This window comes from Artemia franciscana, chromosome 2 (assembly GCF_032884065.1).
Source record: "Artemia franciscana chromosome 2, ASM3288406v1, whole genome shotgun sequence".
Lineage (NCBI taxonomy): Eukaryota > Metazoa > Arthropoda > Branchiopoda > Anostraca > Artemiidae > Artemia > Artemia franciscana.
This window is the reverse complement of record NC_088864.1, coordinates 3,768,049-3,795,219: the sequence shown is the minus strand read 5'-3', so window position 1 is coordinate 3,795,219 and position 27,171 is coordinate 3,768,049. Positions and strand designations below refer to the sequence as shown.

Genomic DNA, 27,171 nt, shown 5'->3' with positions numbered 1-27,171 from the left:
TAGACCAATACATTCAAAGGATACACTCTGAAAATACACATGCGCCTGAGTGCATAATTAAATGTTTCCAGAATTTTCAAAATATGTTATCTCTAATAACTTAGAAATTGCCCGGAGGATCGAATTGAAACTATCAGGGAGTTTTGGGGAAGACGGGAGGACTGAATATATTGGTCTGGGAGCAAGGGGAGTGGGAATGTGCCCTAAACATGTTGTCTCTGATTCACTTAGAAGTTTAGGCTATGAGCCCCAATGAAGCCTTTGTGTTATGCTGAAGTAGCAAGGTAATCGATCATAAGTGAATATTTCAGGAATAGCTTTTTAGGCTTTGAATAGATGAGGATGGAGGAAGAGCGTGCGTGTCTGTGTTGCCCTTTGGCGACTCGGTGCTACAGTGAGTTGTTCGTAGTAGTAGTGGTAGTAGTGTTTTAAATTTCAGGAAAAATTATTAAATGCTCAAAATTAACTGAAACTATAATTTTTAGCTGTGAATGATAAATAAGTAGTGGTTTTTCCGAATACTAGGACTTGCGCACTGAGGCTTTATTATTTTTTGCCATTTCGCAGGCATCCTGAAGCTAGGCGTCTGAAGTTCTAGTAATTTTTAATGCCAAGCACCTGTAACGTCATAATTAACGTTTGTACTGACACTAAAATGTCTAAAAGTAATTTCAGTTACCGATTTGGCATGTCTGCAAAAATGCAACTAATGCCAGGTTATTTCCTCAATTAAAACTGACACATACTATTGTTGTCATTCCTAATATTTTCTAACTTGATTCCCTTTTCTAGAATATATTATTCAGTTTAAATAATTGATATCAGGGAATTGGTTGTCCTTTTTTTTCTAGATTGCAAAATTATATTGTACTGACCACAAGAATGAAAGACATCTAATTGAAGAATTGAAAACAGTTTTTAACGAGCTTAAAACCACCTCAATGGTAGATGAGTTTTCCAAACATGCCAAGCTTCAGAGAAGAAGGACCAAACTTCAGGAAGAATTAAGAAAATGTCGTAAGTCTAGCTAAAGCAGTACTTCGTTTAATATACAGCTTATTTTCGACATACTTTTAGTGATGTTACTTTGCACAAACACCGTTTTGTGTCATTTGTTTTTAGAATTGCATTGGTTGTACCCCTCTCGTTCATTGCTTCAAAGTTTGCTTCTCGGCTGTACTGAAATATTGGTAGTCTGAGAGGGAAGAAGCATGATCTATGTAAATACATAACAAATTTTTCATCGTTGGTAGATTGTTTCAAGAGTAGGGGTCTGGTGAATTTAAAAAATTATTTTTTATCCATAAATTTTGGGAGTTTTGCATATTTCAAGGCGCTTTCCACAAGATTATTCTTCGGTTTGCTCTGTAGACTTTTAATCTGGAAGGCGTTTTCCTTCCGCCAATTTTCCGGCTGACATATATGGATATTATCTCGTGTTAGATCAGTCATTCCCGAAGTGGTCTAGGTGGACCTCCAGGGGTCCACAGGAGACTTGAAGGGGGTATACATTGGCGTGACAAAAAATAGGGGTTTAGTATTTGTAAACGGGGTCCATGAAATTGAGGAACTAGAATGATAGTGACTTCACCTATCAATGTTGGCAGATAGTATCTTAAGAAGCTCAGTGACTGTTCCGTGAAAGAGATAACCATAATTCATTGTGTCATCCCACCGACAACATTTAGTTGTGAAAGATTTGAGTGATCGATAGCACCAATTGCATCAATTTGTGACTAACGCAGTCAACAAAAAGAAGCAATGCGTTGAATATGCCCTTATTTGCGCAGTTGTACAATTAAAATGTTAAAGGCTTCCAACGATTGCCCTTGCATACTGAAGTAAGCTGGTTTTCAAAAGATGATCGTTTAAAAATATTTTACCCAATTTTTTTTATCAGTTATTGAGTTGCTGGAAAGTAGAGGTCCAGATTTAAAAGAAAATCTGATCAATTTCAAAGCAGGTATTGCAGATTTGACAGATTTGTTCTGAAAAAGTGAACGGTATTAGGTTAACTTACGATAATAAGTGGGCCGACCTCATGAAAAAGATACACAAAAAACAAATGGTGTAATTTCAGGTTTTCTTGGGAAATCGTAATTTATGAACCAGAATATTAGTTGGTGTTAATTTTCCTAGTTTTCAAACTTGTCACAGGTAAAATATCCTTGGTGAGGATATTCAGATACGTGTTCAGCATTTAATTACCCTCATGACTTCAAAATCAGATTAACAGATCTCCTGAAGATGGAAACACTGCTATGCATCATAAATACAATTAATGAAACAAAAGTGGAGAGTTTAGTACTTCAAGAGGAGGTACTCAAGCCTAGCACTAATGAGGAGCTGAATATGGAATATAAATGAGGGTATCAAATAAGGCCCCCCCCCCCCCCGAATTGTTTGTCTGACTCATAAAAACGTTACAAAAATTAATATAGACAAATTTTAGATGCGTTTTTAAGTTTTTTGCACACCCGCTCCCCGGAAAAAATCCTTTGGTAACCACCCACCCATCAAAAATATCCTGGATACAACCTTGGTATCAAAAATTTTCGCTGCTGGCAGAAATACTAAAAAAAATCCTGTACTGGGGAACTGCGATAAAGCTTTTCATAGCGTTTCTCTCGTCACAAAAAAATGTCGAAAAATTGTTGTTTCGTTACAAACCTTTCAAAAAAAAATGAAGCAAATTGAATGTCACATAACAAGGAGGTTTGTGGTTATTCCTGACTAAACTGAATCCACTAAAATTATGAGTATTCTGTGATTGTCATTGTAGAACTTACGTTTAAATTGGGGATTTCTAAATGTGATGAGTGAAAGTTGATTGGTTGCTTTGTCTATCAGTAGATTTTTAAACAGTAAAGTTGAATGGAATCCCTTTTTGACCAGGCAACTTTACTTTTTTGTAAATATTGAAAAAGTAGTCACTTCAGACATCCGCTGATATCCCAGTCATTTAATTAATTAACCAATAAATTGTCACTTTCTTTCACGAAAACTGATATTTCGTGGTTGGAACTCAGCCGCAATAAAAATTTCCAATGTTAAATCTAATCATAATTTTTTTACTATTTTTTATATTTATTTATTTTTTTAAGATTCGAGAATGTAGTAGAAACTTAGCCAAGAGGGTCAACCGCAACCAGAAAAATTTTCAAAGGGGCCAATGACAACAAAAGTCGAGGAGTCTCCGTGTTAGATCATACTGAGCTAACCAGGATCATGGTCATCCCTTTGGGCGCCTAAACTCTGCAACACGATTTTAGTTGTAAAAGATCCAGTTTTATGGTAGGCCATGATCAACTCGTGGCAAAAACAGCAGAAGCTGTTTTTTTTCCCATACTTTTTTAGAGGGGAAGGGACAAGAGGGGAATTATGCTTTTTACGCTGGTAAACTTAGATTACGCTGGTGATCGAGTAGACAGTGATTGGAAAGATTATAAAAAAGAAATATAAATAGTCAAAGAGGGGAAAGGAGAAAAAGAAAAATGATATAATAGGAGATTAGACCTTAAAAAATTGGGAAAAGGAAAATCAAAACAGGGAAAGAACTGTTTTCTTTATCAATACCAGTACAGATATTTAATCAGATATTTCCAGATAGTTAATAAGGGTGTCTCTAATATGCTCTTCTGGCAATAAGTAAAAATAGACAAAACCAGCAAAATATCTACAGTATTGTTGAGGTTTGGCAATGTCGTATTTAAATAAGTACAAATTTCGAACTAAAGAAGTATGTTTTTTGAAGATTGGAATGTTGTCACGCCTAATGGTTGTATCTGAGGTTGTTGGCTGAACCACATTTCTGAGACTATTGCCACAAACTTGTACCTAACCTGTTCTGAAATCGAGGATTGGTAAGGCAATGCAGATTAGGAGGGGAAAAGTGTGTTGAACGTGAATTGCCCTGTGAAGAACCTTATTTTCCTTATCACCCTTATGTGAAGAACGTAGTGAACGTTTTATAAAGTTATCTCAGATGTGAAAAAATGTCAGATACGATCTCTAGGTGTAGCAGCGACGTTATGAATTGAAATCTTCCAATTTGAGTGTCATAAAAGGCAAATAAAACAGCCCCGGTTCTTTTTCAGACATTCCAACCATCTCTAGAAGTGAAGCATTAGAGCGTGTGGCTCGTTTTTTGGCAAATAATATTACTTCACCAGAGCCAGGTCCAAGTGGAAGAGGGAACAGTAGTAATGTTGCAGGACAAACAACGCCCTCTTGTAGATGGGGTTCCTCAAGCGACAGTGATGTTAAAGTGGTTGCTATTCTAAGGCCGAAGCAAGAACGAATTCCTGTTCTGATTGATACACATTCTGATGAAGAGACACCCGTATCTGTCCCAGCCTCGCCCGTTGATCCAAATCCACGAAAGTCCAAAACTGGAGAAAGATTGAAAGGACTTATGAGACAGCAATTGAACTTATGAGACAGCATCCAGCCTCGCCCGTTGATCCAAATCCACGAAAGTCCAAAACTGGAGAAAGATTGAAACGACTTATGAGACAGCAATTGAACGGCGCTGGAAGTAGCTCTAGATTAACTGTAGGTGAAAGCTCATAATCCTTGCGGCGTCGCATTCAGAGAAGTGTTTCAAGTGATGAATCAAGTGCAAAAAAGTTTAGGAAAAGTTTGTATGGCAAGACTGACTATGATAGTTCTGATTCTGAATTTTAGCCAAACCGTAAAATGAAAACTCCTCTTCCCCTGGAAATATCATCTCGAGATGAAATATCTCGTAGTTCCTCTAGTAATGAAGAAAAAACACCCTTATCTGTCCCAAACTCGCCCGTTGATCCAAATCCACGAAAGTCCAAAAATGAAGAAAGATTGAAACGACCTATGTGACAGCAATTGAATGGCGCTGGAAGTAGCTCTAGTTTAACTGTAGGTGAAAGCTCAGGATCCTTGTGGTGTCGCATTCAAAGCAGCATTTCAAGTGATGAATCAAGTGCAAAAAGTTTAGAAAAAGGAAGTACCCCAAGGCTGACTATGATAGTTCAGATCCTGAATTTGAGCCAAACCGTAAAATTAAATCTACCCGTCCCCTGAAAATATCATCACGAGATGAAATCTCTCGTAGTTCCTCTAGTGATGAAGAAAGGAAGAAAAAGAAAATGCGTAAATAATCAAGGGATGAACGATCTGATTGGAAGAAATCGGGAAAACATAAGAAGCATAAAAGGAAAAAGAGTAAGGAAAGAGACTCGAAAAGAAAAAAGTCAAAAAGTTATCGAAGATGTTATTACACTTCCTCAAGCTATTCTAGTAGAGGTTCTGCGAAGCGTTCTTTGGCAAATAATGTTACTTCACCAGAGCCAGCTCCAAGTGGAAGAGGGGACAGTAGTAATGTTGCAGGACAAACAACGTCCTCTTGTAGATGGGATTCCTCAAGCGATAGTGATGTTGAAGTAGTTGCCATTCTAAGTTCGAAGCAAGAACGAACTCCTGTTCCGATTGATATAAATTCTGATGAAGAGACACCCATCTTTGTCCCAACCTCGCTCGTTGATCTAAATCCACCAAAGTCCAAAAATGGAGAAAGATTGAAACGACCTATGAGACAACAATTGAATGGCGCTGGAAGTAGCTCTAGTTTAACTGTAGGTGGAAGCTCAGGATCCTTGTGGTGTCGCATTCAAAGCAGCGTTTCAAGCGATGAATCAAGTGCAAAAAGGACGTACCCCAAGGCTGACTATGATAGTTCAGATCCTGAATTTGAGCCAAACCTTAAAATGATTAATCCTCGTCCCCTGAAAATATCATCACGAGATGAAATCTCTCGTAGTTCCTCTAGTGATGAAGAAAAGAAGAAAAAGAAAGACGTAAAAGATCAAGGGATGAACGATCTGATCGGAAGAAATCGGGAAAACATAAGAAGCATAAAAGGAAAAAGAGTAAGGAAAAAAACTCGAAAAGAAAAAATTCAAAAAGTTATCGAAGATGTTATTACACTTCTTCAAGCTCTTCTAGTAGAGGTTCTGCGAAGCGTATTTTGGCAAATAATGTTACTTCACTAGAGCCAGCTCCAAGTGGAAGAGGGGACAATAGTTATTTTGCAGGACAAACAACGCCCTTTTGTAGATGGGATTCCTCAAGCGATAGTGATGTTGAAGTGGTTGCCATTCTAAGTTCGAAGCAAGAACGAACTCCTGTTCTGATTGATATAAATTTTAATGAAGAGACACCCATATTTGTCCCAACCTCGCCCTTTGATCCAAATCCACCAAAGTCCAAAAATGGAGAAAGATTGAAACGACCTATGAGACAACAATTGAATGGTGCTGGAAGTAGCTCTAGTTTAACTGTAGGTGGAAGCTCAGGATCCTTGTGGCGTCGCATTCAAAGCAGCGTTTCAAGTGATGAATCAAGTGCAAAAAGGACGTACCCCAAGGCTGACTATGATAGTTCAGATCCTGAATTTGAGCCAAACCTTAAAATGATTAATCCTCGTCCCCTGAAAATATCATCACGAGATGGAATCTCTCGTAGTTCCTCTAGTGGTGAAGAAAAGAAGAAAAAGAAAGACGTAAAAGATCAAGGGATGAACGATCTGATCGGAAGAAATCGGGAAAACATAAGAAGCATAAAAGGAAAAAGAGTAAGGAAAAAAACTCGAAAAGAAAAAATTCAAAAAGTTATCGAAGATGTTATTACACTTCTTTAAGCTCTTCTAGTAGAGGTTCTGCGAAGCGTATTTTGGCAAATAATGTTACTTCACTAGAGCCAGCTCCAAGTGGAAGAGGGGACAGTAGTTATTTTGCAGGACAAATAACGCCCTTTTGTAGATGGTATTCCTCAAGCGATAGTGATGTTGTAGTGGTTGCCATTCTAAGTTCGAAGCAAGAACGAACTCCTGTTCTGATTGATATAAATTCTAATGAAGAGACACCCATATTTGTCCCAACCTCGCCCGTTGATCCAAACCCACCAAAGTCCAAAAATGGAGAAAGATTGAAACGACCTATGAGATAACAATTGAATGGCGCTGGAAGTAGCTCTAGTTTAACTGTAGGTGAAAGCTCAGGATCCTCGCGGCGTCGTATTCAGAGGAGTGTTTCAAGTGATGAATCAAGTGCAAAAAAGTTTAGAAAAAGGTCGTATCGCAAGGCTGACTATGATAGTTCAGATTCTGAATTTGAGCCAAACCATAAAATGAAATCTCCTCCTCCTCTGAAAATATCATCACGAGATGAAATCTCTCGTAGTTCCCCTAGTGATGAAGAAAATAAGAAAAATAAAAGGCGTAAAAGATCAAGGGATGAACGATCTGATCGGAAGAAATCGGGAAAACATAAGAAGCATAAAAGGAAAAAGAGTAAGGAAAGAGACTCGAAAAGAAAAAAGTTATCGAAGATGTTATTACACTTCCTCAAGCTCTTCTAGTAGAGGTTCTGCGAAGAGTTCCAGCTCGAGTCTCAGATCTTGGCATGAATTTGTACTAACTTAAGACTCAGTGGACTGGAATATTTATACAAGTGTCCAGTCATTTCTGTGATTTAAGCAACGCTTTTTTTTCTTGAAAATCAAGAAGTAAGACTGATCTGTTTCTATAAGGCTTACTTCATGTCTTCTTCGGAATTATTAAGCTTGGGACCACATAATGATAGCTTCATGCTACGCACACAAAACGAATATTTCGAAAGGACAACTCCCTCTCTTCCTCAGCGCGAACAAATAGTATATTTAAGGAAAATGGCGAAGAAAAAAACAACAAAACAAACGTGGAAAGTCAATGTGAGAAAAAAAACAATGAAAAAAAAAAAAAAAATTAAAAGATAAATAATTTTCAATAAAAACCAAAAATTATAAAAATTAAACCAAGTGTAAAAGTTTTAATTCTTATTATTTTTGGCTTTTATTGAATTTTATTTATAATTCAATTCTTTTAATTTTTCATTGTTTGTATTTTTTGTGGTCTTTTTCTTCGGCATTTTCATTGAATATACTATTTTGTTAGCGCTGAAGAAGAGAGGCAGCTATTCTCTCGAAATGTTCGCTTTGTGTCTTTTCTCAGTATTCTCATTTGGCCTTAAAAGACCCCATTTTGATCGTTTTCTTTGTTTATATTATGGCAGGCCAATGTGGTTTAAGAAATTATCCTTGCAAATCTAGTCGTTGCTACTGTGACAATATAGTCTAGGGTGATATCTGGTCCCACTGGGGGAGTTACATTCATCGTGATTCCAAATTCTTAGTAAAGTGAAAAAATCAAAATCACTATGAAAATTCAAGCTCTTTTTTTGTTGATTCTGTTAAGACTTAATTGCTTATTCCATAAAGTAAATTTGAATAAATCTATCACAACATATTTAACGAATTGTGTATTCTTGTGTCAAGATCTTCAGTATCATAATCCCATTGATAAACTTGGAAAAATCGGAAAATCTAAAAAAAAATCGCAAGATTTCGGATGCGGACAGAGAAAATTCTCTCTTAAGGCCCTTATCAAAGCCGCTACTAGGAGACATAAAAAGAAATTAGCCCCTAATAACGAACTAGCTTTTACAGAGTTTTATAAAAATGATTGATTTCATTTCTTGATGACAGTCAAGCCCTTCCGTCGATAATAATAGTGACAGGCAAGAGGATTTTTTTTAATCCTCATTTTTTGCCGCAAATATATTGCTAACAACTTTTAGCGTTGTAATCATGAGTAAGGTTATGCTAATGAAGTTAAAACTTTTATGTTTGTTAAAAAAGCAATATAGTAAAGAGTTAATGTTAGATATTTTTTTCTGAATTTATTGTGATGTGCTATATCCCTCAGAGTGCATTGTTTGTGGCTAAAATTTGTTAACCTTAAATAAATCTATTTAATGCACTAAATAATGTACTAATATACATTCGGAGTGACAACTGATTGAAATTTAAAAAAGATCCAGTTAGTATATTTTATTATTGTAATATTTTTTCTATCAGTTAATTTTCTTCTAAATTAAATAAAAAAAACTTCTGCGACATGCATGATTGTGCCAAATGCACAAAAATAGCCAATTTGAATCAATACAAACCATCGTATTGAAACAAAAGGGCTTACCTCACATATCGATTAATTTTTAAGACAAAAAATACAGTTTTGCGGCAACATTTTTCTCCTGAGTTTCATGCAAGAAAAAGGCTGCAAAAGCTTCTGCTCGAAACTGACTAACATGGATTGATTGAAGGCATTTGGTATGATAACTTTAGTGATTTAATTGGTACTTACCGTGAAAATATTCCGTTGGTTGGGGTGCAAAACCCATGCAAAAAGTTATACATGAAACGAGCAGCAATTTGTAACATACATGAAAATACATATAACATATAACATAATAACATAATATAACATAACATAATACATATAACATATAACATAATACATATAACATACATAGCAATACATGAAACGAGCAGCAATTTGTATAGGTCAAATTAAGCCTAAAACGAACAGAAATTGCATTATATAATAAAGGTGAATTCACACCGAATAACTACCATAAATAAGAATGGAGGTGGTGTCACCTCTAAAGACTAGGGTATCATTTGCTTTTTGCTTCAGACTGCTTTTTCCTTGAGATTTGATAATTATGTGTCCTCTCCCTTATCAACTTTTGATGGGGAATTTAAAGCCTTTTTTATAAATATATTTGGAATGAAATATATATGGAATGGAATGAAATATATTGGAATATATATCGGAATGGTAAAAAACTTCTCGCCCCGTAAAGCTGTTAAAATTATTTTGTTAAGCAACAACTGGGAACCACCTGCTGTCAAAAAGTGTTTTCCAAAATAATGTAAAAAGCCAATTTACTTGAAAAAAAACTGATAAAAGGCTTTTCGAAAAAGTTAGATAGTTTTTATGGAAGGAAACCCCCTTTTCTTCCTCTACTTGGACGTATACTTCTATGTAGACGTATCGAAATTTCCAAAATCTAGCTATATATCTATATATATAAAAATAAGTTGTCTGTGTGTGGATCTGTGGATCTGTGGATCAGGTGACGTCATGTTTCGGCTGACGTCATGAAATTAGTTGCCATCATTTTTGTTATGACGATGCTTAGTATATTGTAAAACACATTAATTTGGTTAATAATATACCATTTAAAACACCAAAATGAACATGCTGGAGTAGTCACTCGGTGAGAGAGGGTGTCAGAACGGAGAATGAAGGTCCCAGGTTCAAATCCTGGTTAGGCTAAAAAAGGTAAAAAACTAAAAACTAAACAAAAAACTGAAAAAACTAAAAAAAGGCAAAAACTACAAAAAAAACTAAAAACTAATAAAAAAAAATAAAAAAGCTAAAAAACTAAAAAAAACTAAAAAAAGGTAAAAAAATAAAAAAACTAAAAACTAAAAAAAAAAACTAAAAAAAAGGAAAAACTGAAAAATAGTAGAGAAAAAGAAAACTAATAAAATTAAGAATAAAAATAAAAAAAAATAAAAAAGATAAAAACTAAAAAAAAAGTAAAAAGAAAAAACGAAAAAAAAACTAAAAAAGCTAAAAAAAAAGGTAAAAACCAATAAAAAACTAAAAAGAAAAAAAGGAAAAAAACTTAAAAAAATTTCATCTAAAAAACTAAAAAAAACTAAAAAAAAGGTAAGAACTAAAAAAGAAAAAAATAAATGACGACACTCAAAGAGAAAGCGACCGGGACAAAAGGAATGTTCGATTAGCAATCAACAAAGCACCGGGACACAGGGAGTATAAATGACGACCAGGACATAAGTAAAAAAAAAAACTAAAAAGAAGGTAAAAACTACGAAAAAACTAAAAAGAAAAAAAAACAAAAACTAATAAAAAAACTAAAAATCTAAAAATCTAAATAAACTAAAAAAGAAAAAATATAAAAAAGGAAAAAAATAAAGGAGAAAAACAAAACTAAAAAACGAATGTATATACAGACCGGGACACCGGGATACAAATGACGACCGGGACACAGGGAATATAAATGACCATACATAAGCCATAATGACCAGGACATAAGTAAAAAATATAAATGACGACCGGGACACAGGGACACAACTACAACGGGGACGCCGGGGGGCACAGGGGGATATAAATGACGATCAGGACACCGGGACAGGGAATGGTCGATTAGCAATCACCATCAACAAAGCTCAAGGGCAATCATTAGAATCATGAGGTATAGATCTGAATACGGATTGTTTTCCCATGGACCATTATATGTTGCATGTTCAAGAGTCGGTAAACCTGACAATCTATTTATATGCACAGACAATGGGACAGCAAAGAATGTTGTATATTCGCAAGTTTTACGTAGTTAAAAACATATATATAATATATCTATCTATATTCACAGGTGGGACATAGGGACACAACTACAATGGCGCGTAACTAATATGGCGCGTAACGACTTACGCGCGCGGGGGGGCTTGGGGGGGGCGCGAAGCGCCCCCACCAACTAGGTGTTGGGGTGGCGCGAAGCGCCACCCCAACAGCTAGTATATATATATATATATATATATATATATATATATATATATATATATATATATATATATATATATATATATATATATATATATATAATGTGGGTTTAAAGAAATTATTATTTTGTAGATGTTTTTTTGTACTACAAACACTTCCTTTTTTCACCGGGAATTTTGGGGGAAAATGTTAGACACTTTTTATGGAGGAAATCCCCCTTCATTCCTCTACGTGGACGTCTACGTCTACGTGGACGTGTCGAAATTTCCAAAAACTAACTTTATATATATGTATTGTATTTACATGGAAGAAAATGGCTTAAAGAAATTATTATTTTATAGATTTTTTTTTGTGCTACGAGCACTTGACATCCTCGTGTCCTCTTGTCTCTTATTAATTTTATTTCCACCTGGAATTTTTGAAAAAAAAGCTAGACAGCTTTTATGGAAGGACTCCCTCTTTCCTTTCCCCTCTTCATGGATGAATCAACATTACTAAAAACTAGCTTTATATATATTTTTTTTATAATGGAAGAAAATGTGTTTAAAGAAATTATTATTTTCTAGAAATTTTAAGTACTACAAATGCTTCAGATCTTCGTGTCTTCTTGTCTCTCATTCATTTTTTATTTTCTCATAATTATTAGTGTTCTTCACCAATTAACAAACCTAGATACCAAGAACATTTCAGCTTTCAGAATTTTCTATGTTTTGAATAAAAAATTGTGTTGAAAGAAGCTTGAAGAATAACCCTTATTTGGGCTGAGTCCTTAAAAATTGCATTTTTTAGTGAATTTTTTTTTTTAATCTTACGTTGTAACATTCAAAAGAGCTTGTTTTGTTTGAGGGTGTGAGGTGTAAAAAAAAATTCAAAGATAATAAAGTTTCAAAAATTTCAAACTTTATTTGTATACCTTTCAGAGAAAATGTCGTCTGGAAAGATATCAGCTTTAGCCTTTGGTTTCTCCCGGCTTGTGCGCATTATTGGAGTAAGTTTCAATTCAGTCTATTATTTAAAAAAAAAAGACGAAAAAACAAACAAATTATATAACGCAAGAAGACAAGGCCCAGAAACCACTGCTTGTGTGGTGCTACATGACACACAAGATGTATGCGTAAAATTCGTGTAAATTTTCGTATTTCAATTATGTTTAATTCGTAAATGCATTATAATTACATTATAAACACTCAACTATTGCAACGGAGAGAATAAATCATTAGTTCAGATATTGACAATTATTCACTTGCTTTCACCAGAAAAGTACTTTTTAAGGATTTAAATTAGAAAACATCTGTTGAAACAACAACATATTGCTGACTTTTTAATTTTGTTTTTGTTTGCCATTTGACTGCATACAAGTACAATTATGTTCTGGAGTGTCTGTAGGTAGCAATTTGGTTAGTAATATAATACTTCTAGACTGAGAGATGCTGCAGACAAAGTTTTAAGAGAGGAACAGTGCGGTTTTAGAAAGAGTAGAGGATGTGTCGACCAAATTTCCGCTCTTAGGCTGTATAAGAAAGGTGATAAGAGTGAGTGTGGTAGTTATCGAGGCATTAGTCTTGTCTCTGCAGGTAGTAAATTACTTCGTAACATGATACTTTTTAGACTGAGAGAAGCTGTAGATAAAGTTTTAAGAAAGGAACAGTGCGGTTTTAAAAAGGGTAGAGGATGTGTACACCAAATTTTCGCTCTTAGGTTAAAAATTGAGAACTGCCCGAGTTACCAAACACCTTTAGCCATCAATTTTATAGATTTTGAGCAAGCGTTCGATCTTGTTGATAGAAGAGAAATCGTAGAAATCGTAGAAATCGTAGTTAGAAACCGGACTTGCTGTATCAATCAAATATCTTTGAATAGATTTTAGTAACAATTGAAAAACCTTAGAAAACACAAACAAAAGTTTGAAGCTTAGTAGAAATCGTTGTTAGAAATTGGAATTGCTTTACTAATCAAATATCTTTGAAAAGACACAGTATGAAAAGACATCAAAATGCGTAAAGAGCAAAAAACTTATAATTGCAAAAATATTTATACATATTTTAACAAGGGATTACAACAATTCAAAAACCTAAAAAAAACAAAAGTTTGAAGCTTAGTAGAAATCGTTGTTAGAAATCGGACTTGCTTTAATAATCAAATATCCTTGAATAGCCTTTAGTATGAAAAGACATTTAATTGCACAAACAGTAAAAAACTGATAGCTGGAAAAATATTTGTTTATATTTTAACAAGGGACTACAACAATTCAAAAACTGTAAAAAATAAAACTAAAAGCTGTAAGCTCAGTAGAAATTGTTGTTAGAAATCTTACATGCTTTAATAGTCAAATATCTTTGAATAGATTTTAGTACCAATTCAAAAACCTTAAAAAATATAAACAAAAATTTGAAGCGTAGTAGAAACAGGATTGCGTAAAGAGAAAAAAAAAACTGGTAATTGTAAAAATATTTGTATATATCTTAACAAGGTATTACAACAATTCAAACACCTCAGAAAATAAAATTTAAAGTTTGAAGCTAAGTAGAAATCATTTTTAGAAATCGGACTTGGTGTAATAATCAAGTATCTTTGAATAGATCTTAGTAACGATTCAAAAACCTTAAAAAATATAAACAAAAGTTTGAAGCTTATTAGAAATAGAATTGCGTAAAGAGCAAAAAAACTGGTTATTGCAAAAATATTTGTATATATTTTAACAAGGGATTACAACAATTCAACTACCTTAAAAAATAAAACCAAAAGTTTGAAACTATGTAGAAATCGTTGTTAGAAATTGGAATTGATGTAATAATCAAATATCTTTGAATAGATTTTACTAACAATTCAAAAATTTTTAAAAATACAAACAAAAGTTTGAAGCTTAGTAGAAATCGTTGTTAGAAATCAGACTTGCTTTAATAATCATATATCTTTGAAAAGATACAGTATGAAAAAAAAATTAAATTGCGTAAAGAGCAAAAACCTTGTAATTGCTAAAATATTTGTACATATTTTAACAAGTCTATTCAAAGATATTAGGATATTTTAAGGTTTTTAAATCGTTGTTGTAGTGCCGGGGCCTGTGAAAAGACATTTATTTGCGTAAAGAGCAAAAATCTGGTAATTGCAAAAATATTTGCATATATTTGACAAGGGATTAAAACAATTCAAAAACCTCAAAAAAGAAAACCAAAAGTTTGATGATTAGTATATATCGTTTTTAGAAATTGGACTTTATAGTCAAATATCTTTGAAAAGTCCAGTATGAAAAGACAGCAAATTGTGTGCGGTTAGAAGACAAGCGACAATGAAAATCCATATAAAGAAGCTTGCCGCATGCAAAGTACTGGGGCCTGGTTGCTAGTAACTGCAAAAATATTTGTATATTTTTTAACAAGGAATTACAACAATTCAAAAAGCTTAAAAAAGAAAACCAAAAGTTTGATGCTTAGCAGATATCGTGTTTAGAAATCGGACTTGCTTTAAAAATCAAATATCTTTGAAAAGACTCAGTTTGAAAAGACAGCAAATTATCTGCCGTTACAAGACAAGCGACAATGAAAATCCATGTAAAGAAGCTTGCCGCGTGCAGAGTACTGGGGCCTAGCGGCTAGTAATTGCAAAAATATTTGTATATATTTTAACCAGGAATTACAACAATTCAAAAAGCTTTAAAAAGAAAATCAAAAGTTTGATGCTTAGTAGATATCGTGTTTAGAAATCGGTTTGAAAAGACAGCAAATGTCTCAAATTGTCTGCGGCTAGAAGACAAGCGACAATGAGAAGCCATCCAATAAGCCTGCCGAGTCCCGGTGCCTGGCGGCGAGGCCGCGGGTTTTCTTGTACTTATTATTATTTATGTTGCTATTATAATGGTATTTATAATATACTAGCTGTTGGGGTGGCGCTTCAGGCCACCCCAACACCTAGTGGTGGGAGCGCTTCGCCCCCCCAAGCCCCCCCGCGCGCGTAAGTCGTTACGTGCCATATTAGTTACGCGCCATTGTAGTTGTGTCCCTGTGTCCCACCTGTGAATATAGATAGATATATATATATGTTTTTAACTACGTAAAACTTGCGAATATACAACATTCTTCGATGTCCCATTGTCTGTGCATATAAATAGATTGTCAGGTTTACCGACTCTTGAACATGCAACATAAAATTGTCCATGGGAAAAACAATCCGTATTCAGATCTATACCTCATTATTCTAATGATTGCCCTTGAGCTTTGTTGATGGTGATTGCTAATCGAGCATTCCCTGTGCCCCCGGCGTCCCCGTTGTAGTTGTGTCCCTGCGTCCCGGTCGTCATTTATATTCCCAGTATCCCGGTCGTCATTTGTGTCCCAGTGTCCCAGTCTGTAATTTCTCTTTGAGCGTCCCGGCCGTCATTTATATTCCCTGTGTCCCGGTGTCCCGGTCGTCATTTGTGTCCCCGTGTTCCGGTCTGTAATTTATCTTTGAGTGTCCCGGTCGTCATTTATATGTCACGGTCGTTATTTGTGTCCCAGTGTCCCAGTCTGTAATTTCTCTTTGAGTGTCCCGGTCGTCATTTATATTCATTGTGTCCCGGTTTTTGGTTTTCTTTTTCTCCTTTATTTTTCAGTTTTTTTTCCTTTTTTTATTTTTTTTTCTTTTTCAGTTTTTAGTTTTTTTTAGTTTTTTATTAGTTTTTAGTTGTTTTTTTTTCTTTTTAGTTTTTTTGTAGTTTTTACCTTTTTTTAGTTTTTTTTAGTTTTTTTCTTTTTTAGGTTTTGGTTTTTTTAGTTTTTTTAGTTTTTTTATTAGTTTTTAGTTGTTTTTTTTTCTTTTTAGTTTTTTTGTAGTTTTTACCTTTTTTTAGTTTTTTTAATTTTTTTTCTTTTTTAGTTTTTTAAATTTTTTTTAGTTTTTTTTTAGCTTTTTTAGTTTTTTTAGTATTTTTAGTATTTTCTTTTTAGTTTTTTGTAGTTTTTACCTTTTTAGTTTTTTTTTCTTCTTTTGTATTAATGCTAAAGCCAAGGTTCGAACCTGGAACCTCTCGGACCTAGAACCTGGAATATAACGCTTTACCAACTCAGCTACTTCAGCTTGAATACATTTGTTTTTGAATTGGTATATGATGAAATAATTCAGACGTCATATGCGGACAGACACACAGACACACAAACAAACAACTTATTTATATATATGTATAGATTTACTCAGGTGATCCCTATTCCAGACAAACGGATAAAATTTGTGATTTAAGATTTTACTTGATTGAAAAAATATCGAATTTGAAAATTAAAGTTTTTTTTGACAAGCAGCCAGTTATTATTCAATTGATTGAATAGTATAAATAGTATAATACTATTCAATAATAGTATAAATACTAACAATAAATAAATCAAAGCTACATGTAATTACAGAATGGTTATGTTTGTTGCACACAAATAAGCTGTAAGTTTAGTATCTTATAAATCAGAACTATGCCTCTGATGCTAAACTTGAAGTGTTGCAGAAATTATCACCCATACGCCAAAGCTGTGGTGCAACACATGCATCTATATCTCATGGGTAATAAATTTATATGCTCCTATATTACCTTTGTGATTTTCTAACCCATGCGTCGCAGTTGTGGAGCAACAAATGGATGGGTAATAAATGTGTTACCTCCCATATTACCTTTGCGATTTTGTGACCCATGCGTATCACAGTTGTGGTGCAGCACATGCAGCTATATCTCATGGGTAATAAATGTATGTGCTTCCATATTACCTTTGCGGTAATATGAGGTAATTTGCATAATCATACCATACACGGTATGATTATTGTAAGTTATCATTTGTAAGCTCTACGTGTAATTATAGACTTTTTGAAATTTTTGTGTTTACAATGTAATCCAATAATTGTACTCGTATCTGTTTGTTTTTACTATTTAATATCTTTGTCTGATTAGTGTCTCACAAGCTAAAAACAGGCATAATTTTTCAATATGTGCGTTTTTCTTCCCCACTTTAATTTTTCTAGATTAAGGCTTATTTTCAACGTTTTTTCGCTGACTCCAGTTTGAGACTTAGACTAAATAAGACCGAATATTGTTAATACTTGACTTTGGAAATATTTTCTATATAAGTCTAAGTTCGTCCAGTATTGCTTAATCCCCTTGTTGATGGGTATATTCAAAAAAAAAATTATTTGAACACCCATCTTTTGCAAATTTAGAAAGTTTGCCAACAAAATGTTGCCTTTTCTGTGAAAAAGACGGCTCGCGTCTTGGATGTTTACACTCTTAAAATCCGTGAAGGAAATGCTAGTACTGTTTTGTTCAAATAATTCCAATTTAAAATATTACTTTGGACAAGAGAAATATCCAAGATGAATAAATTACAGCTATTGCTAAAATAGTGATTTGAGTTTAAGTCAATCAACGAGTTGAACTAACTGTCAGAAAAAGTTCAAGTTCGCTATTTTAATTAATGTCCTACATTGAACGGATTAAATGTTTGTCCTTCCTTTCATGGTAGTAATTCTAATAAGAAATTTCTCTCTCCGAAGGAGCTTGAATTAAAATCAAGTTGCCATCAAGCCATGGCTATTTGGAGATAAAGCCAAGACAGATAGTCTGAGCGTGACACAAAGCTCGCATAAGGTGGTCGTAAGGAAAGATTTAAGGGATGTTGGAACTTTTTGGGAGGTTGCAAATAGGAAGGCTTTGCTTAGATTGCGATATGGGTGGAGTGGGCTTAGCCTTGTTGTCCTCAGGTGGTTTCATGCTATAGTGAGTCTTTTAGTATTAGTGGTGGTATTAAATCTCCTGACGCTGTTGCAAATGTAAGAGTTAACTAGGTCTTTATGACCGCAGTTGGAACAAAATTGAAATTGATCGATTAGGTTTCTGTATGGGTCACACATAGGCACGATCACTGTAACAACTTCGTTAATGACTTCTTTTTGCAGGGAGTTATTTTGCTCGTCATCATGTATTATTACAAAGCTGAACCGATCATTCGTCTAAAACCAGATAGTCTTTTTCCATTTTCGTACTATCTGAGTTGGCCATTAAATCAACCAGGAGCTGTCACTGTCTGGGCTTGGTCAGCGATCTGTGCTACAGCTACAAAAGCTCTTGAGCGTAAATTGGCCGCCAAATATCCTTAGCACCACCTCTTTTTGTACTTGGAAAAATCAGTAAAAGAAAGACAATTTTTTGTTTGTGTATTGTCTCATGCATTCTGTCTCTAATTTTACGGTAGGCACAATAGAGATGGCAGAAATTCTTCTACAACTGTGATATAGACTAGTTTTCTAAATAAAGTATTCCTTGCAAATTTGTGACATTAAGCCTGAGAATGTAAGATATTTTTAATTAGAATAGGCTCTATGGAATCACAGTAATAAGAAAATATATAAAATCTTATATCTCAATATGAGCAAAATTTCTCATTATAATAGATGCGTCGATGTTAATATGGTTATTGGATATACATTTAATAAATCAAATTTTATACAGTTTATACTAAAATTTTCCCCACCTTCCAATAAAGAAGACTGGCCTTTAAATGAATTTTAAAAGTAAATAACAATAAAGTAGAGATAAAATCAATGGATTCATTGAAGCAATGGCTAAAGAATGTAAATTCTTGTATTCTGTTGCAGTTTTGACAAAACGGTCTTGGACTTATTAGATGAAAATTACGGTGTTTTCAAAAATGAAAGACATATCATTGTTGTATATTTTTAAGTAATTTTTGAAATACTTCATCTCTTTTTCTTTTCTTTTTTTACTCAGCCAAACCACTTTACTTAGTAATAATCTAGTTTCGTTATCTAGCTATAATCGATGTTTGGATGACTAATCTTTTTCAGTCTTAGGTGAGCTACAAAACAAGAGAAGATAACAAAGTTGAAGACAGTGAATAACACAGTGAGTACAATTAAGGGGGATATTTCGGCTATATATACAGAAGGCCTAATCAGAGGGATAGCAAACTAAATAAAACACTTAAAAACAAAACAAACTTACTCGAAAAATCTCGTTGAAAAAATAAATTTAGAAACTAAAATCATGATTTAAATTTTGAAAAAGTGTCGGCTTCCTCACCATACATAGGTTCAGCCAAGACATGTTTCCTTATCATCTTATCTTGCTTTGTACGAAAGAAGGGCAGTGTGGTCTCTGTCAGTATTTAGCTGAGCTTTCTTAGAATAACTAGAAAACTCCTTAAGTTGTTGAATTCAATCATGTAGCTTTTTAATAACGGTTGTATTTTTTTTTCCTTTTTATTGTAAACATCTGGTAATATGACTAAAGTATCTGTTACTTAGTTTGTCTATCACTGTCTTAGTAGAAAAAAGTTATGTTTTTATGGAATTAATTTTGTTTTTGATTTTTAAAAATGATCTGGTATTTCAATAATACAAATGTTTTATAAGATAAAAATTGATATTTTGTGATGATTTATTTATTCCCAAGCATATAAAACCGAACATAATCTATGAACATAGCAATTGACCATTATATATGCACGTACTTTCACCTAAATAGGATCAAAGTTAATTAAAATATAATAAATTAAACCAACCATATGAAAATTAAAAATACAATAAAAATAAAAAATTTACAAAATCAGATATCAAAAAAACTTTTTGCTCTATCTTCGACTGTAAAATATAAGCCAGAAGAAAACCAGGAAGCTTGCATAATCTATAAAAACAAAAGCAAATTAAAACATTTCCATCAATTTTTACTTTCACGAATTTTTTTGGTGGAGAGGGGGAGGGGGGCAAAATGTATTTTTTTTCCTAAACAATTCATATCCCATCAAATGCATTACTGGTACTCTACATTAGTATACTAAATAATCGCTAAGTATAAAAACCCACACAAAATAGGCGAAATATTAGTTTTTGCCAGCAGCTATTGATATGTTCAACATAATGTTTGGTGAATCGCATACAGAACAACTGTGACAAATACCCCTTGCTGATAATTCAGTTGGCTGAAGAACAGACAGTGTCAAGAAACAAAATTGGCCTTCAAGCACTAATTAAGAGGAAACACCCTGTGTTCTCAGGACAAACCGCATGCTTTCCATAGCAGCTCTCGTGTAAATAAAATATGAGTGACAAACTTAACCGCGTTTTTTGAAAATTTAGAAATTAAACAAGAAACAGTCCAATTTATTGTTAGTTTGTATTAAACATTTAGGTTATTTGCAAAGCTGTGTTTAGACATGGGAGCTGCTTACACCTCACTTTTGTACTATTGTGAAGTACGCTGGCTATCTCGTGTGAAAGTGATTCAAAGAGTGCTCGAACTCAAAGAAGAAATTACAAGGTTAGAAACTGCATCAATAAAAAATTGTAACTATGGAAGACAAGTTTCGATAAAATTAAGTTTGCTTTTCCTCCACATTTAAAATTATGTGCCAAAAGTAACATAACCGAAAGCAAAAATCGATTTTTTGAGCGCTCTGAAGCTTTGCTAATTCATTTTTCGAATTGTTCTTAATGGTCTTGATTTTACAAAATATGCAAGGATACAGAATCCATGTATTGACGAAGATGACGCCCTATTTGGATTAACAAGTAATTAGAAAGAACAATTAATTAAATTATCTAGTGATACATATTTTAAATAAAATTGTATTAATATATGTCTAGTTCAAATTGGCTAGATATCAAGAGTGAATACAAAAATTATTGTCAAATAAAACTCTAAAAGTATTTCTGCCATTCGCAACGTTTTATTTATGTGAACCAGAATTATCTGCATTAGCTGAAATGAAATTGAAATATCCTGTTCATTTGCTTGTAGAAAAGAAGCTTCGTGTAGCTTTCTCGTCATTTACGAAAAACTATGCAAAAAAAAACGGGTTGTAATTTCAACAAAGCAGTGATCAAAAAACAAAAACAAAACTACACTTTACTTAAAAAAAAAATATTCCGAATATTTCGGCCCCACGTCCGGGAGCCTTTCTCAATGAAAAAAACAAGAACGAAAAAAAAAACAAAAAAACCACTTGTTTTTAAAAAATACAACACAAAAAAAAAACGACAAATAAACACACGAAAAACAAATAAGAACAACTGACATAATAAACAAACTTCCTGCACTGATGTTACAACACAAGAAAAAAGCCAAAGCGAATGTCTATAGTGAAACCATGGGCCACTCTCGTCTTAACATTCAGTGTATAAATTCAGAGTTTTATGCCCTGAATGTTTAGAGAAGAGTGGCCCGTGGTTTCACTATAGACATTCGCTCTGGTTTTATTCTTATGTTGTAACATTAGTGCTGGGAGTTTGTTTTTAAAGTGAGTTGTTCTTAATTATTATTTTTTTCGTGTGTTTATTGGTCGTTTTTTGTGTTTTATATTTTTTGAAACGACTGTTTTTTTGTTTTGTTTTTCGTGCTTTTCGTTGTTGTTTTTTCTGTTGAGAAAGGCTCCCGGACGTTGGACAGAAATGCTCGGAATATTTTTTTAATTAAAGTATTTTTGTTTTTTTTTTCACTGGTTTGTTGAAATTAAAACCTGTTTTTTTACTTTTTTTGCTTAATTTTTCGTAAATGGAAAAGCAGTATGGTCTAAGAAATTATTTCTCATAGTTTACATCGAGATTTGATAAAATTTGCGGCAACAAGCAAGCACAGTTGTCATATTAACTAAGAGACAATAATATAAAATTGTTGTTCTTTTTCATTGTTTGTAAGTTTGCCCTAATTAATTTTTTAGTACTAAAACTTTTGGTGTTTTTATTATTTTATAAAATGGAAGGGAGGCGTAAACAAATATTTTTAAGGGATCCGTGGTAAAATAAAGGTTAAAACTACTGGTGTATTCTAAGGTTGACTTACCATTCAATGAGAGTAAGAGCGAAATATCTGCCTTTGATCCAAATTCTCAAGAGTTTTTTTTTTTTTTTTTTTTTTTTTTTTTTACTGGGAACGCTGGGTGATTCGTAGAACTTCATGTAGTTTTAGATATCTAGGGCTCTGAGCAGTGTCTAACCATATGTCGACTCGGTTTAACTTATTCAACATTCCACTGAAAAAGCTTGCCCAAGGTATAGACACCTTTCTAGTTAAACATTGAATCTTAGTCATTTTTTTCTTTGCCTGTGTTTATAATGTTGCTGTCATCCTACATATTTTGTAGATTCCTTATTTCTAGCTAATTTTTTTTTTTAGAAAAGTGGTTAAAGAGCTCTGCAATCTTATTGTAATGAGTATTTTAAATTTCTAATGAATCTTCCGCCTTTATCCAGGAGCTCTAAAATAACATTTATGTACGCTGCCACTTTTTCACAGTTGTTACGGATAAGATTAAAATTTAGAAGTTTACTTGAACCAAACTATCATTTAGTTATGTTTTCTCTTCAAGTTTTTTTTTAAATAGTATTCATCCCAGTAGCGGTTTTAGGCCTCTAATCTGGGAGGAAGCAAGGTATAACACAGGAGTGTAAAAACAAAACAAATTTAATGTCAGAAAAAACGGGGGGGGGGGGGGTAGTTGCCCCCTTCCCAGGCCTAGAACCGCCACAGTTTCACACCCTGAAATTATGACATTAAATGTAAACACACCTTAATGTATCTTCCGCCTTTAGCCATTAGCTCTAAAGTAGCATTTAGATGCGTTGCTAGTTACTGTTTCACAGCTGTTACCAATAAGATTCGAAATCTAAAATTTTGATTGAACCAACTAAGCATCGGCACTGTTTCTGTTTTTGAGAAAAACAGAAAAAAACAGTTAGAAAAAAAAACAGAACAGAAACAGGTCAAACAAAAACAGGTGACCTGTTTCTGTAATCTATTCTGTTTTTCGAAAAAACAGAAAACAGCTGTTTTTAAAAAAAACAGCTGTTTTTCCTGTTTTTTCCTTACTTCTTCTATTTCTAATAGGAAAGAAAACATCTTCTTGTTAAATCCTTGTAGTCACATACAAAAGATGAGCAACTTCGTGTAATTCAACACACTAGCGTATTTTTAGGGGGGGGGGCGAAATTTGTAATAAAATGTGTCCAATCGGGTGATACCAACGCTATATTCCTTTCAAGCTTAAATGTCATTTATAATTGACAATTTACCCTAGTTGCTCTTAGACCGTTGCTTTAGCGGTAAACCATTGCTCAAAGCATATACCAACACTATATTCACCGCTTAAAGCACGGATGCTTTCAAGCCGAGGCTACTTAGACCGCTGCTTGCTAATATATACCAGACAGACACAGAGTCATCCCATCTAGCTTATGTCCACCGCTTAAGTTAGAGGCTATTTAAACCGTCGCTATAGCGGTAACCCATTGCTCTAAGCAAATACCAACGCTCTATAACGCTCTATGGTTAGACCATTGCTCAAGTGGTAATAACCCTCCGCTACACACATACCAAGGTGTCTAGGTTCACCGCTTAAAGTACGGATGCCTTCAAGCCGTGGCTTGTTGGACCGCTGTTCTAGCGGTAACCCATTGCTCTAAGTAAATACCAACGCTATATTCCTCTTTTATATGGGATTTCATTGAGCCCATGTTTGCCGCTTAAAGCACGAATCCTTAAAGCCGTCAATGGTTAGACCGTTGCTCAAGCGGTAATAGCCATCCGCTATACATATACCAACAGTAGAGACATTGTCATATGGGGTTCCCATCTAGCCCATGTCCACTGTATAGCGTTCAAGCTTCTCTCTCTTTCTCTATCTCTCTCTTTCGCTCAGATTTACCCCGCCGTGAATTAGCATGAGAGGTTGACTCTAGTTGAGCATTGTGGAGTGACATGCATGAGAGGAAAATTTTCAAGTAGTCAACCCGTAGTCAACGGGTTGACTCTATTTCGGCATTGTCAAGGGACATGCATGCACGGAGAGGTGTAGCATAAATGGGAGACAGTCACAACGGCAATCAAAGGGGTAAAATTAACCTGGACTGGGTTGCCCACTTAATTGGACAATCTGTCTTAGCTTTTTTCTACAATTGGCCATGACTTTGACTTTTCCCACAACTATTCCCTTTTTGTTTAAATTCAAAAATCAACGGTATCATGGTATCATGCCCGCTAGATGTGCGTTTCGGTACGGTAGGTACGGGTAGGTATCATGCGTTTCGGTATCATGCCCGCTAGATAGCGCGGCATTTGAAAAAAAAAAGAAAAAAAAAACAGAAAACAGATAAAAAAAAACAGAAACGGTAAAAAACAGATGAAAAAAAAACAGAACAGAAACAGAAACAGGTAAAACAAAAACAGGTAGCCTGTTTCTGTTCTGTTTTTTGTAAAAACAGAAACAGGCAAGAAAAAACAGAAACAGAAACAGTGCCGATGCATAGAACCAACTACTCATTTTTTTCATGTTTTCACTTAAAGTTTTTTTTTTTTTAAATAGTATTCATCACAGTAGCGGTTTTAGGCCTCATAATCTAGATGGTAGTCCCCGATGCCGCGCCTGTTTTCTTTTTGACGGCAAATAGCTGGACCAAAGGGATAAATGCCAGCTCGCCGCCGACTTTTCTCCAGCGGAGCGCCACCAGTTGACGCCAATTTTACCTGTTAGGAAAGAGTTTAAAACCTATTCAAAACACCACAAGCGAAGTATCGTTCAAATAAAAACAAAACTCAATCAAACAGTTCGTGGTAACGAGCTGTATTAAGGAGCGACCCGGCTCAATAGTAACCGAAACTCTAAAAAATTGAATTTTGATACCAATAGTTACATCAAAAGAATCCCATTTTAATGCTGATTTCAAATATATAAGTTTCATCAAGATCAGTTATACCCATCAAAAGTTACGAGCCTGAGAAAATTTGCTTCAATTCAGAAAATAGAGAGAAACGCCCCCTAAAAGTCATACAATCTTAACGAAAAATCAAAATCACAAGTTTCAAGCTCCTATCTAAAAAAAAAGGAAATTTCGCATTTTTTTTTGGCCAGAAGACAGATCACGGATGCGTGTTTATTTGTTTTTTTGTTTTTTTTTTTTTTCCCAGTGGTGATCGTATCGACTGAGTGGTCCTAGAATGTCGCAAAAGGGCTCATTTTAACGGAAATTAAAAGTTCTAGTGCCCGTTTTAAATGACCAAAAAAATTGGAGGGTACCTAGGCCCCCTCCCACGCTCATTTTTTCCCAAATTTTCACCGGATCAAAATTCTGAGATTGCCATTTTATTCACCATAGTCGATAAACTAATAACTATGTCTTTAGGGACGACTTACTACCCCGCAGTTCCCGTGGGAGGGTCTGCAAGTTACAAATTTTGACCTGTGTTTACATATATTAATGGTTACTGGGAAGTGTACAGACGTTTTCAGGGGGATTTTTTTGTTTAAGGGGGATACGTGGGAGGATATTTCCATGGAGAAAATTGTCATGGGGGAAGAGAATTTCAATGAAGGGGGCGCAGGGTTTTCTAGCATTATTTGAAAAAAAAAACAATGAAAAAATAAATATGAAAAGTTTTTTCTACTGAAAGTAAGGAGCAGCATTAAAACTTAAAACGAACAAAATTTATTACGCAAATGAGGGGTTTACCTCCTCGTTATACCTAACTCTTTACGCAAAAGTATTTTTGGTAATTTCAACTATTTATTCTACGGCCTTTGTCATTCAGAGCTCATTCTTAAGAAGTTGGGACAAAATTTAAGCTTTAGAGTAAAGAGCGAGGTATCGACGAGGGTTGAACCCCCTCATACGCGCAATAAAAACATATGAATATAGAAGTTCGTTACGTAATTTAATTCGCAAGTTGCGTATATTTTTTACCAATGAAAACGTTTGTAAAAAATTAGAAGTTCTAGTTGCTTTTTTAAGTAATCAAAAAATTGGAGGGCAACTAGGCCTCCTCCCTCGCTCCTTTTTTCTCAAAATCTTCCGATTAATTGCAGGGGCTTTTCCTCCTGCTCTTTACGCTAAACTTTCTTACTGTTTTAAAAATAGAGTTAAGAGAATGAGTCAAACTTTAGCGTAAAGAGCGGAGTGTTGAGGAGGAAAAGCCCCTTTTATATACGGAGTGATTTCTGTCCGTTTTAAGTTTTAATGTTGCTCCTTACTTTCATTTAAAAAAACTTGTTTTTTTTATTTAATAATATATAGGATCAAGATTCGTTTTTCCAGATTTTTTAATCTCTCGCTTTTCAGTAAATGGCAGTGTTCGCTTCCCTCCGTGTCCATGTTTTCATGATGCTTGCCATTGTACTCAATGAAACCCATTTTAAGTATCTCCTAGCTGACAGGCAATGGGCCCTATTCATATTTTGTTTTCAGGATGTACTTTTGAGGAAAACTTGAAACTTTTGAAATTGAAAATTAAAGGCTCGCTACAGGCAAAAAGTCGTTTCAGGATGTCTGCTTTTGTTTCCTAGAAGTTCTTTTAAGTCTTTTAAAGCCGATATTGCGCATTATTTTTTTTTTCGCCAAAAGTTAAGAGGGATACCACATATTGATGCGCCTCCTACTTGGTTGCCCCTAGACTGCTGAATCTCCTATTGATCAATGTCAAGACGAAGCATGGCAGACTGATGAAAACATGTTTCATTGTAACATGGACATGGTGCCCGACTGGCGTCCTGCTGAGAATTTTTTTTTTTTTTGGATATGGATGCATAATATGTCTGTAATTTAGTTTGTGTAAATAGAAAAAAAGGGCAAATGAATACTGATCATTTTTCTAAATGGACTAGATCCTACCTACCTTTTAGTTTTCATGGACAAAGTGCAGCTGGTGGATTCTGATTGGATCTTTTAGCACTGACAAACAGACCCTCCTTTGAAAAGTGACGCTTGGCTGA

General features: G+C 34.3%; 1 protein-coding gene across 1 annotated transcript in view; it reads left to right on the top strand.

Moving 5' to 3' along the window:
* LOC136036133 (guided entry of tail-anchored proteins factor 1-like) overlaps positions 1-18,611 on the top strand; it is a 33,232-nt gene extending 14,621 nt beyond the window's left edge. The window contains exons 3-5 of the mRNA XM_065718162.1: positions 852-1,017; positions 12,367-12,434; positions 18,353-18,611. Coding sequence (XP_065574234.1) covers positions 852-1,017; positions 12,367-12,434; positions 18,353-18,553 — 435 coding nt within the window. The 3' untranslated portion in view covers positions 18,554-18,611. The remainder of the gene's footprint in view (positions 1-851; positions 1,018-12,366; positions 12,435-18,352) is intronic.
* Positions 18,612-27,171: the final 8,560 nt, after the last annotated feature.